The sequence below is a fragment of the Felis catus genome, chromosome B4, assembly GCF_018350175.1.
Source record: "Felis catus isolate Fca126 chromosome B4, F.catus_Fca126_mat1.0, whole genome shotgun sequence".
Lineage (NCBI taxonomy): Eukaryota > Metazoa > Chordata > Mammalia > Carnivora > Felidae > Felis > Felis catus.
The window spans coordinates 5,771,150-5,784,229 of NC_058374.1; the positions used below are offsets into that span (position 1 = coordinate 5,771,150).

Below are 13,080 nucleotides of genomic sequence, written 5' to 3' on the forward strand. Positions count from 1 at the left end.
TTTGAGCTCTTTGGTCAGGGAAAAGGCAGCATGAAAGTGGCTTTCAAGGGAGTCAGTCTGGGGATGGACGAAAGAGTGCTTCAAATGCGAGACTCAAGGCTTGCCGAGAAGCCCGTGGCCCCAAGGACACCTGTGGACAGCTTGCTGCCTTTGCAGAGGGACGGAGCTGATAGCCCGTCTGGGGTGCATCGCTTACCGCCTCACCACTTGGCTTTCCTCACCTGTCCGATGGGAGTCATCACGACCCCTGTGTCGAAGGGCTGTGGCGAGGGTTCCTCGGGCTGGTGGGCACGGAGTGCACAGCTGGGTGTGGCTGGGTCGCACCAGCCCATCGCAAGCCCGGGCCCGGGACCCTGGCAGAGGGAAACGAAACCGACAGCCTGCCGAGTGAAAGGTGGCGACAGGCAGTGAAAGCCGAAAAGTGAAATAAATGGCAACATGATCGAGGCGAGCTGAGCTGCTTACCCTTTGCGGTCTCTGTGCTCCCCCGGGTGTTAGCAGGATGTCTGAGGAAACTGCCCTTTCATTTCACAAAGGGTTTTTTTTTTTTTTTTTTTTTTTTTGTAGTTTGTTTTGCTTTCCACTTAAAATAAGGAGTTTTCTCTTTACAAAGGTGCTTTTTTTTCTAAATCAGTCTCTGAACAGAGGTGTCACTACCACAGGCACCGGAAGCAGATACCGCACGGCCGCTCAGCTGGGTTCAAGGCTCTCTGCCCTTCTTCTTTTTCGGGAGAGAGGAAGCCACCGCGGCCAGGACAGCTGTCAGCGGTGTCGCCTCCTGCAAAGTCAGCGCCCCCAAAACTCCCGGGAAACTCACAGAGCTCCGAGACAGGAAGAGGCTGACGTCAACCTGAGTTTCAGGGGTTTGAGCAGAACTCTTAGCAATGATTCCTGTGCCCTTTACTTGGTATCGTGATAAACCGATCTTTCTCAGGGGAGACGGGCCCAAGTTTTCTCCATGGGGCTCATTCCATTTTGGAACGAAAAACCCCCTTTGATATGTTTTTAAGGAGTGCTTAGGTGCCTTCCACCTCTTCCTTAGAGAGGAGCGTGCCTTCTGGACGCCTAGGACCGGAGAACTGTTCACACACAGCTGGGGATGTCGCGGTTGGCCAGCACTGTCTATAAACGTGCTTCTCAGATACTCGGGGGCTGTGGGAGCAATCAGTTTGTTCTCCACCTGCGATGTTCCCATTTTCTCCAGAAAGGAATTTTTAAAATGTTTTTTAATGTTAATTTTTGAGAGAGAAAGAGAGAGAGAGAGACAGAGTGCAAGCGGAGGAGGGGCAGAGAGAGGAGACACAGAATCCGAAGCAGGCTCCAGGCTCCAAGCTGTCAGCACAGAGCCTGACACGGGGCTTGAACTCACGAACCGTGAGATCATGACCTGAGCCGAAGTCGGACGCTCAGCCGACTGAGCCACCCAGGTGCCCCCAGAAAGGAATTTCTTGAGCCAAAGAAAGCTTCTGCGAATCCTCTGTCTATATTACTGGAATATAATTGTAATTCGAAATTGGTGGTGTTTGAGTTTGGTAATTTTAGTAATTAATGACCAAACAGTGCTCCTAGCCTTCCTGTCTGTCCCGGCTGTCCGCGTCAACACGAGGCAGTTACGGACCTCAGACGCACCGGGTCTGCACTAAGCACAAGCATCGGTGTGTTCCATCCCCTTTCTCTGCGCGTAGATCTTGGATGTCCCCGTGTGTTGTAATTATCTGTGCAACCAATTTCTCTCCTGCTGGACGAGGACTTCCCGGAGGCCAAGGACGGGGCCTACACTCGTCTCTCACTCTGTATCTGCCACACAGTAGTTGGCATTTGCTGAATGATTAATAAACGAAGGAATGAACACGTAACTGAAAGTCCCGCCACAGCCGAGATGGTCCCCCAGCCGCCTTACTGCTTCCCTCCGCCACCTGGCCATCCACTGTGCCGTGGCGGCAATGTTTTCTAAACTCCGAAAAACTCCACAGCAGAGAAAACTCCCACGATCCTGCCCCAGGGGCATACACCTATCCTTGCCTTTTTTTTTTTTTTTTTTTTTTTTTATTGCTGAGAATACGAAAAGCAGCATGGCTTCTACAGAAGGTATCTATTTCTGTCCCAAACAGAAAAGAGTGGGTGATTCTGTGGGCAGAGATTCCTGAACACGGTGGGTTTGACTCATGCCTGGAGGTGCTCAGAATTTCCTCTGTTTTGTGGGCGGCTGGGGCAGACGTGGTTCGACTAAAGTGCTTTCTTTGAAGAGCAGTCAAAAGCGAGAAAGGCAGTCCGGGCTGCTCTTGGGGGCGGGGTGGAAAGAGCCCTGGAGGGGAACAGCAGGATTCGGAGAATTTGAGATTCCAAGGACTCAGTGGGACTCAAGAGGTCAAGTCAGTCGCTTGAGAAGAGGAAGGGGCAGCTACAGGGCAGCCAGGTTTGGATTTTGTGAGCACAGACACGGTAATTCATGCACAGCCTCAGGAGCTGTGACCTTCCTCATTGGTACTTTCTTCAATTTTTTAAAAAGGGAGGGTAAACTTCTTTATGGCACATGAATTTATGACCTCAGTGGCCGCTTAGAAGAATAGTAAAGAATGCAGGCTCTGGAACAAGATGGCCTGGCTCAAATCCGAGCTCTCTCCTAGTCGTATGACACTAGGCAACTCAGTGAACCTCAGTGAGCCTCAGTTTACCAGTAGTAAAATGGAAATGATAAAAAGGCCTACCTTAGTTTGAGGGTTAACTGAAGTGACCCTATGCCTTCACATGATACCTGCAAGAGGGCACACAAGCCGTGAATATCGGCCCTTGTTATTATGATTCGCATTTAAAATGTTTCTTGGAACAAGCCTGAAAGCAAACGCCTGAAAGGAGGCAGGAGGCGTTGGCATCCGGGGTCACGGCCCCGGCTTGCCTTCACCGGCCCTTTCCAGCCTTCAGCCTCACCCCTCCACTCCTGTTTCTCTCCCCATGCGGGTGGCCTGGCTGGAGACTGGGCGATTCTCCACGTTCTTCAGGGGGAGAGGAACCGGCTGCCTCTTTAGAACTCCCTGTTTATTCTTTACAAACAGGCTGCTCCTCCTCCTACTTCCGGGAAAAAGCATTCCCGGCCCTGGCCCACCTTCTCACTGCCTGTGGCAAGAACCAGGTGGGGAGCTCGGGGAGAGAGCAACCCAGAAGGCACATCTCACCAACCTGCCTCACGCCATGCACCCCGGGCAGGCCTGCGTGGAGGCCCAGAGTTCTGATGGGCACCTGGCTCCTTCCATCTCCCCAGTGAGGCAACCTTCTGGTCACCCCCCACCCATGCCACCCACACTTTGGTACCTTAGAGTCTTCTACTGTCTGACATTCTCCCGTTTGCAGGATGGGGACATCGGGATGGGTTGTCAGGCTGCAAGCACCGAGACTCTAGCCTCATGGTCCGCTGTTAGTGCAGCTCGGTCAGGGGTGAAATTTGCATGTAGGGAAATTAGATCCCGGCCTTCCTGCCTGTTACCCGGGGACATCGTATGGTACTGGTGACCCCGATCCAACGATTCACCGCGTGAAAGCAATCTACCAGACACCGTTGACATGTGTAGACACCGCAGGATTCTAGTGAGACTAGGGCTCAGGTGCTTCACGTCTGAGCAGAAGTACTCATTTCTATCAGAGAACCGCCAGCCATTTGAGCCTCATTTTGGTCAGCGCACACACAAATGCTTTTATGTCTGCGTGCGGTACGGGTCATTTATTTCACTGCCCCAGGAAACCCCTGAGTTTTCAGTCTGCTCCTAGTGGAGCATGGTCCATGTAACACAACTTCAGCAAAATCATTAGTCAATACCAGCCTCTAACCCATGTCCTGATATTCACAAGCACAAATTCAGTCATTATGTCCTAGGGCCGCCTTCTCTGAGAAGCCTTTCCAGACTCTGCAGGAAGCATGTTACCCTCTCTGTTCTGACCGCTGAGGCACATGCCTACTTCGCCACGCACAACTTTGCAATAGTTGATCTTAGGTCTCTCGCAACTTGGTTTTCCCCTGTTAGCGTGTTTGAACCAGAATCTCAAACCCCACCCTAGACATCCTGAGTCAGAATCTGCTCCCTAACAGTATTCCTGGGTGATTTGTAAATACGTTAAAATTTGAGAAGTACTGCATGAAGGCACCTGTTCTTAGTGAACAGAAACGAAATGACGGAATCAGCCCAACCATGGGAACCGTCATTCTGTGGATTTCAATACTAACTGCATCTTAAATCATTTGAGGAACTTACAAAACAAAACAAGTTATCGTTCTGTCCAGTTCTCAGCCCCAGAGAGTCTGCCCTAATCGGTCTGAGTTGTTCTTGGGTGGGGCTTGGATGTCATTCGTTAATGCACCCCAAAATACACACTGGGAACCACCCCTGTAAATCCATTTCCCAGTGAGCCTTGCATTCTCTCACTGATGGATGCAAATCCAAGAGTAACCAGAGAATAAGTCAAATAGTCATAAACCATCTGAGTAATCTGAGTGGAAAATACCTAAAATACCAAGAGATGATATTATCGTTTGCCCCCAAATGGGTGACTTATCTGAAAGCCTGGTGGGGATTCAGTGTTGGCTCTCCTTTAGCAGTCTTCTAGAAGGAACTGCTCAGCACATGTTTCATCTCCATTGTTAAGCCATGAACAGCTTGAGGGCAAGGACTGCACCCTCTGTCATCTTTGCAATCCCAACGCGTGAACGGATGGATGGATGCATATCGTTGAGTGTCAGTGTAAGGATGTGGGTGAATATTAGACTGGAATTTTAAGAGGATGATTCTAGTCCTGGCTCTCCACTTTTCTTGCTTGCCTAGTGTTTTTGCTTTGCCCTTGGCACTCTTTTCTTGCTGTCTTCCCTAGGTACTACCCATGCCTCTTAAGTTGCCTTTGCCAAGCCAACCACCGCTCGCTCCCTTAAACCAGGGAGGGTAACTTTCTGTGTCTCATCCTCTCTGTTCATGACTATGAGTGTTAAGATAGTAAAAAACACATTCAGAGGTCTTACTTACCTGGTGACCCTGACTCACAGACTATTATACTCCAAACCAGAGAATTACACTCCAAATTTTGTATGTCTGTACATTTTTCTAAGGAGATAGTTAATAGATCTCGTCAAATTTTCTCAAGGTCTCACCACTCAAAACAGATTAAGAATCAAAAAGGTAGATGGGTAGGGGTGCCTGGGTGGCTCAGTCAGTTAAGTGTCTGACTTCGGCTCAGGTCATGATCTCATGGTTCGTGAGTTCAAGCCCCGCGTCAGGCTCTGTGCTGACAGCTCAGAGCCTGGAGCCTGCTTCGGATTCTGTGTCTCCCTCTCTCTCTCTGCCTCTCCCCCGCTCACACTCTGTCTCTCTCTGTCTCTCAAAAATAAGGAAACATAATTTTAAAATTTTTTTTAAAATTAAAAAAAAAAAAAAAAGGTAGGTGGATTCTTGCTATCACATTGTTCTCCCAGCTGAGAAGTTCAGGCTCTGTGTATAGGAGTGACAAATGAGTTGATAAAGATGCAGTGAGGTTCTCTGGGCCTGTGTGTGTGTGTGTGTGTGTGTGTGTGTGTGTGTCCCCCTTGGTGCTACCTGGGCCACTGGCTGACTCCACCTAAGCAGAAGTTTCCTGAAGAAGATATTAGGAAGACAGGAGAGGAGTAAGGTCTCTAAGGATCTCTGAGCTTTTCTCACCTGACACCTACCTAAACAAAGAGATGAACAAGAGATGAGAGTAATCTCAGGATCTCAGGAAGTTTAGAGACACCCAGGAACTCCTGGGGACCCCTGGGTGGGCATAGAGCGATGCCATCATGGTGCACATTGTCAGCCTGGAGAGGAGCAGTCACAGACTCTACATCCAAGGGGATCAGAGGCTCTCACTTCAGCCTCCTGCCTGGTTTGGGAAATCTCTGCACCATATTTGACACCTGCTCGTTTAGACTCTGCCTAATGTCTTCCAGAGAAAGGGGGCCCTGAACTTTGTGGAGAGGAAAGGGGTGGAGGAACTTTTTACTCTGAATGCTCGGCTACTCGAAGCTCACTGTACACAAATAAACCTATGGCTCAAGTTCTCCCTCTTCTGCCTCTCACGGCTGCGCAGAGTTCGGGGCAGGGAGCAGACAGTGGACTGGATTGTGCCTTCTCTCCTAAAGCCAAGAATCTGTGCTCGTGTGGGCTGTCAGCTCTTGGGTTGGAAAAATGTGAAAATCACATATCCTTAATTTCATTTTCTAGGAGGGGAAGTAAAACACAGAGGTTGGAAGGCGGCAGAGGAGAACCAGCCTGGAAGGTTGCTGGAGGGAGGCCATAATGTTGCCCTGTCCATCTACCCAGCCAGCCTGTGCACCCCTCGATGGCATCCCCCAGAAGTGGCCAGCCAGCCCCTCTCTCTGAGCATTTTCAAGGACAGAGGGCTTCTAACTTTTGAAGCCATTAGTTGAATGAAGACCTTTCCTTTTCTCACAGGGAATGGCGTGCGATAAAGAGAAGAGAGACAGGTCCCCACCCGTGTGAGACGTCTCCCGTGAAAGACAAGGAAATCGTTGGGGGGAAGGGTCCCTGAAGAAGTGAGCAAGCAGCAGAAGGCCCTCCGCGGCCCTCTGCGGTGTTTTTGCCTTCGTGCTCACAATTGCAGCCTTCACGGAAGCACTGGGTCACGCCTGAGCGCAGTGCAGCAACTTTCAAGAGTTGGAAATAACCTGCAATGAGATGTCAGGCGTTGGTACCTTGCCACCCAAGTGCCTCTTTAACCCAGACCGTGTGTGTATGTCTTCAGTCTGGAAACTTTTTCATCCAAAAATACCCCAACTTGAACATGCCTTTTAAGCAGAGCTTCATTTATTTCCTTTTCAGAATTTTTGACAGAGCCACACGAGTCTCCAAGTCACCTCTGTCAACCTTCTCATCTTACAGAGAGAAACTGAGGCCCAGGGAGGTAGAGCAATTCATCTAAAGCCATGCTCCTCCAACAATGTTAGGAGGCATCTTGGCTCACTTTCAGCTCCCTGCAAAGTTTAATTTCCCCTTAATCTTCTCTCCACTGACCTCAGAAGACACGCCCCACTTTCTAAGAGAACTCCTAATTTTTGAAGTTTCTAACTGGCCCCTAGGCAGTGAAGGGGACGGGGAAATTCACTTGAATGTCCACCATGTTGAGGGATAGCCTGACTCAAGGGTGACTCTAGCTCTTCCAGAAATGACTTCAACAAGACATTGCACAAAAGACATCGCTTCCAGAAAACTCAAGACTTAGCCAAAGAAATCTAAGAATACTTCTCTTTGAGATGAGTGGGGTCAAGGGGTGGAGTTGTAGTGGTCAAGAAGAGTTCTTTGCTAGCACCTCTAACCCACCATGAGCAAAGTCACTTTTTGTGTGTGTGCCTCAGTTTTCTCAAATCTAAAATGGAGATCCAGGTCAAGTGTATCCAATCAGATTGAACTTCAGAATCAAATATGCTGTAATTGAATACTGGATTTCAAAGCTCTGAATGAAGACAAGTTATAACATATCTTACTCATTGCTTTGGTGTGGGTTATAATCCAAGTGATAGCGTTGGATTTCTTGAGTTCAATAAAATGTTTTAAAATTGCAAAATAAAATAAAGTAAAATTAAATGGAACGTATGTACAGGTGACACAGAGCACTGCCTATTTAAGATGCCATTTTAGAGAAAATAGCAGCTCTTCTATGAGGTAGTCCCTAAGCTTACCAAAGTCCTGTCTCCCCAAGGTATATCCTGAAGATGAGCAAGGTTAACCATGGTAATAACACTTGGGGTCTAGAGAAATTGAATGATTAAACATGGAGGATTAAACACTTTGTGTTTTAATGACAGATGTGCAGATGGGAAATTCCAGTGTGGGCAGTTGTCTTTAGAAGAAGGGATAATTAGACAAAAATATCATCTTTATGGGTTTCCACACTTTGGTGGTTTTTTTTTTTTTTTTTTTTTTGAGTCTAGGGGATGAAGATTTGATCACAGAATTCCTAGAATGAAAGACGATCAAAGCATAGATAAACTCTCAGAATTTCCACAATTCTGAGAAAGGTGCCTTCGCTAACGTGCCATGTTGGTAACATCAGGAGAATTCTCTTTTTAACCACATCCCAGGACCCAGTAATACAGAGATTAAAAAACACCCAGGTTGACTAATACATCCTCTGCGACTCATCACCATTTTAATTGGTGGCTTTGGAAATTTTCAGAATGAAAATCTGCCTTATGAATCAGCTAGAAATTGCATCTGTTGATGGTCTGTTTGATTTTGTTAGAGACCTCTCCCCTCTGAAGAGTAAAAAGTCTTGTTTATTTTAAGACTGGGCTCCTCCTCTTGGAGAAGAAAGTCCGAGATGAGATTATTTCTTACCCTGGGGTGGTTCCTAAACCAGATATTAATCCCATAAACTCAATTTATTTCATCCTCATTGGTCACCAGGTTCTCATGTGCCTCTTGACTGGACTATGGAAGGGGCCTCCCAACATGTCTCTGTGCACCTGATCTCTCTCCACTCTGTGCCAGAGTCACCTCCACAGAAGTGTCTGCAGTGAACAGAAAGAGTGTAAATCAGGGAGCCTTGGGTTTGAACCCCAACTCTGTCACTGTCTCTGCGACTTCTGAGTTTTGGGTTCTTCATCCAGTGAGTTTGTGACATCCACATTGCAAAGTGGGTATAAAGATTAAGATACGACTTACACGTCTGGCACATAGAAGGTACTCTATAAATGGTCATTTTTATTTTTGGGTAGTTTTCCATTGACTACCAAATGAAGTTAAAATTTATAACTTGCTATCCAAGGCCTTGGATCATTCATTTGACCCCATCCTATCTTTTCAGCCTTGATCTCCCATGTCCCCATATACCCATCCAGTGTCAGGGGGCACAGTGGACCACTTGCTGTTCCCTTGTGCTCTGCTGTGTCTTTGTCACAGGGACCTTTCTCTCTGAGAAAGTTAAAGCCTTAGGAAAATTTATTTACCTAAGGAAATTTATTCATATCCCAGGGCTCTTTTTGCATGCTGCCATCATTTACATCTGGCCCACATGGATCTCATCGCATTCTAATCTGAAGTGCTGTTGTGATACCTGTGTCTTTATCTCCCTTGCTAGGTTATAAGTCTGTTAAGGACCGAGACTATGTCTTATTCATTTTCATATTTTCTACAGTGTTGAGAAGGGGATTAAGAGGTTTTTGAATAGATTTTTGGAGACCCGAGTGAATGAAAGAGTCCTCGTATTACTTCCACTTGCCTCACTCCCACCAAGACCATTCATATCTTCAGATCACCAGCGACTGACAATAGCACAAGTTTACTTGAAATGTGTTTCCCAGAGATAGGTCATGACTTATTGTAAAGACTTTTCTGTTCTAACTTGAACTGTCCTCCCACTTTGCAAAGACCATGCTGAAACAGAAGTCATGTTATAAGCCTTTCAAAAATCATGCCCTCTTCAACTCCACAGTGAAGAAATTCCTATCCCTGGGTCAGTTCACAGCCCAACATAATCTGGCTACTTCACCAAATAAGCAAAAAGACTCCTTAGATGCATCATCAGGTTTCACTTCTTAACACATCTTTCTGTGGCCAGTTAGCATTATTATACATCTAGAAGTTAAGGCAATGAAATTGTTGACTTTGATACCTTATCTGTCTTCCTGGGTAAGCAAGGCAAGAAGTTATTAGAAAATTCACACTCAATTAGGAAAGGTGGTTTGAGGTAGAAGTTGGTGGTTTCTTATTTGTTAAAAAAATTTCTTTGACAAAACCCATTTAAAAGGATGAATGAAATCCAAAATTTGCACGTGTGTGTGTGTATACATACAAACACATATGTATACATGCATATATCCATATAAGACTATAAGAAAAAGTAGAGTTCTGAAAGCAAGTATGCTTATTTTTTCTAAAATTTCTATAACATTGCACGTGTAAAGAGCATCCTAGGTATTATTTCCTGAGGCAGTATGTAGAAAAACAGCATATACATTTTTGAAGCCAAGATTTTTTGAGATCTTAAATTATCCTGATGTTTCCTATATTAGTTACTGACATCTCAGGACATTAACCTGGTCTTAGATTCCTAGTAGATTTTTAGATTGTTAGGTATGGCGAAAAACTGTATCCATTGGAAAATAAGAGAACATGTCTTGAGGAATCTGCTCATTCGTATTCTGTTAATATTCAAATATCCCGCCACTCTATTCACCCCAGAATTAACAAAGACTCTGAGTGACAGGAGATCCCACCATCCCAGGCTCTGTGTATAGATCAGGGACGATTGAAGCATGACATGGGACCCTAGGGGGTCACGGACAAAGAATAGACCCCAAGATTCAACCCCTGTGTCTGCACTTTCTACTTAGGAACCTCCTGATTCTGGACTGAGAAGAGCTAACATCCATGAGCCTTCCCAAGATTCAGAGGGCACCTGTGACCCTTACCTGTCACGTGGCCATGTACCACGACGAATGTGAGGATTCCCCACAGCAGCAGGCTTGGCTCCATCTTGAGGGCAGTGAAGAGAAGGTGTTTCTCCGCAGAAGGCCAAGTTTCCAGTCAGCCTCTTATTTGTATCATGCTGGGAGGACGAGGGATGAAAAGATCAATCCACTCAGGATGTCATCATGCTGTGGTCCCTCTGGTCTCTATGACAGTCCGAAGTCGCTCTCTATAAGTATTAGGCTGCTTTGGTGAGCCAGGAAATTGTGCCTAGCCCTCTCTAGTTTCAAATATAGGAAGTGGTTTTAACCAGGTTTTTTTTCAAGTTCAATTGCTGGGAGGTGTGGGCTGGGTTGGTGAGAAGGATTGGACTTCGTTTATGAATCCTTTCTTCAGCTTCACCAGAAAAGGAAAGGGAGATTCCCCTGCTGCTGAAAGAGAGTGAGCAAGCACTTTGTGGCAGTGGTCTCATTTAGTGTTTCATAAATTGACATCACCTTGAAATTGAGGTCTTCCCCCAGACTTGTGGCTCCCTGAGGAGTCAGCAGGTGCCACATAGGATGAGTGGGGTCTTCAGTATTCAGGTAATTAAAAAGGAAGCAGAAGACTGACCCATATTCAAAATTCATGAATTGTCTGCCAAGATCTATAATCAGTAGTGTAGTGGCCACAATTGTTTCACCATGATGTCCAGGTTCCTGAATGTGAATTGTGATTTTACAAGATATTTTGCCTCCAGAATTGTCTTTCTCTTAAAGGATCATACTAAAAGTGGGCTTTGGTTTTAAACTTTAGACTTTTTTTTGCAAAATTAAATCATTCTTCATTGTTTAATTATCAGAGTTATCTTCTGATTTTCATGAAATGGTTGACTGTGTTTCCTATCTGGAAATTCACATCCATTAGCAATCATCTAATGATCACAGTATAATATGATCTTTTTAAGAAGTTTACTTATTTATTTTGAGAGAAAGAGAGCATGAATGGAGGAGGGGCAGAGAGAGAGGAAGAGAGAATCCCAAGTAGGCTCCATGCTGTGAGCGCGGAGTGCAACACAGGACTCGAACTCACGAACTGTGAGATCATGACTTGAGCCAAAATCAAGGATTGGACACTCAACCCACTGAGCCACCCAGGCACACTAAAATACAATTTTTAAAATATTTGAAAGCAAGTAAATATATTGACAAAAGGAAGACCATCTTTTCAACCAAAGCAGTTCATGGTTCCAATATGTATTATCTCTACCCCTGACATTCTCTCAGAAAAGCAACTACCTCTGAAAAGAACCTTGGAATTCTGCAAATGAACTAAGAGTAGTTTCCTAACTAAGTACCAGAGTTTGCAGAGAAAACTCGTCAACTGATCTCTTTCTGGGAGTGGGATACTTATCAAAGCATGACAAGATTATTTTTTTAAGATTCCAGAGCAGGCTTCACCTCATGGCTAGAAACATTTTCAACTGTGTGGATGAATGCAGCAATTCTGTTATCCCCGGAGTCTGTCCCAGTGACTGAACTGGAGGTTTTTGCTAGCCATAGTTACCATTGTATAGTTTTTAAACAAACTTACAGAAAAAATATAATATGAACATCTCCCTCCAATAAACTAAGAGTAGTTGTCAGTGCAATGTTCTATTGCCCCCGAGCAGTTGAGTGTGTATTTCCTACGAACAAGGAAATTCTCCAACATCACTACAACCATCAATCAGGAAACCATATTGATGCATTATTACCAGGCAATCCTTAGACCCAAGTTTCTCTAGTTGTCTCAGTAATGTCCCTCACATCAAAGGATCCAGTTCAGAATCATCTGTTGCATCTAGTTGCCATGTGTCTTTAGCAGGTCCTTTGTCTTGGATTTCATGACCTGACGTATTTGAGGATTACAAATGAGTTATTTTGTAGATTATCCCTCAGTTTGGATTTATTTACCATTTCCTCACTATTAGATCAGGTTTTGCATCTTTGGCAAGAATAACACAGAAGTGGTGCTGTGTTCTTACCATCACACCCTTCGATCCCATTACTGATGCCGTTTACTTTGGTCCTTTGATTGAATAAAGTGGTGTTATCTGGGTGCCCCCCGTTTCAAAGTCACTGTTTTCCTCTTTGTAATAAATATTGTGTGATATGATATAAATATCCATTATTTATTCACTTACTTAGTTGTACCTGTGGACTCATGGTTTTTCATTTTATTCAGTGGGGTATAATCTATTATTGTCATTTCAATGCTCAAATTGTCTCCTGTTTGTCAATTGGGAGCCCATTCAAGCTGGCTTCTGTGACCTTTTGATGTGTCCCATCATTCCTCAAGTACCTCCTTGCTTTGGGGGCATAAAAAGATCTTCTGGGCTGGTCTTTGACTTTCTCTGTCCCAGCCCTGGAATCTGCCATTTATCCAGAAAGCTCTGGGTTCTTTAGAGGACAATAGTCTTGAGAAGCCAAGATGTGCTCATTGCTATTGGGGTACAGCTACTCCCAGGCTCTCCCAAAGGACTAAGCTAGGGGATATATGCATGTAAAATATCTGCATGTACACACATACATACACACACACACACACACACACACACACACACACACATTGGCTCACTCATCTTTACATCTATATGTATTTCTATATCCATCTACACATACTGAAAATCATGAGT

At 45.3% G+C, this 13,080-nt stretch overlaps 2 protein-coding genes across 5 annotated transcripts in view; one reads left to right on the forward strand and one right to left on the reverse strand.

The window, feature by feature from the left end:
* The window catches only part of IL2RA (interleukin 2 receptor subunit alpha), a 55,612-nt gene extending 45,045 nt beyond the window's left edge, over nt 1–10,567 (reverse strand). The window contains exon 1 of one of the 2 annotated variants that reach the window (XM_019833862.3): nt 3,310–5,172. Coding sequence is in view for 1 of the 2 variants with exons in the window: in NM_001009355.1 (NP_001009355.1) it covers nt 10,427–10,490 (64 nt within the window). In the remaining variant the exon portion in view is untranslated. 2 annotated transcript variants of the gene reach the window in all.
* FBH1 (F-box DNA helicase 1) overlaps nt 1–12,560 on the forward strand; it is a 217,617-nt gene extending 205,057 nt beyond the window's left edge. Inside the window, exon 25 of one of the 3 annotated variants that reach the window (XR_002743636.2) lies at nt 6,219–12,560. The gene's annotated coding sequence lies outside the window, so the exon portion shown is untranslated. The remainder of the gene's footprint in view (nt 1–6,218) is intronic. The other 2 variants (XR_006600266.1, XR_006600267.1) reach the window with 2 other exon arrangements.
* Nucleotides 12,561–13,080: the final 520 nt, after the last annotated feature.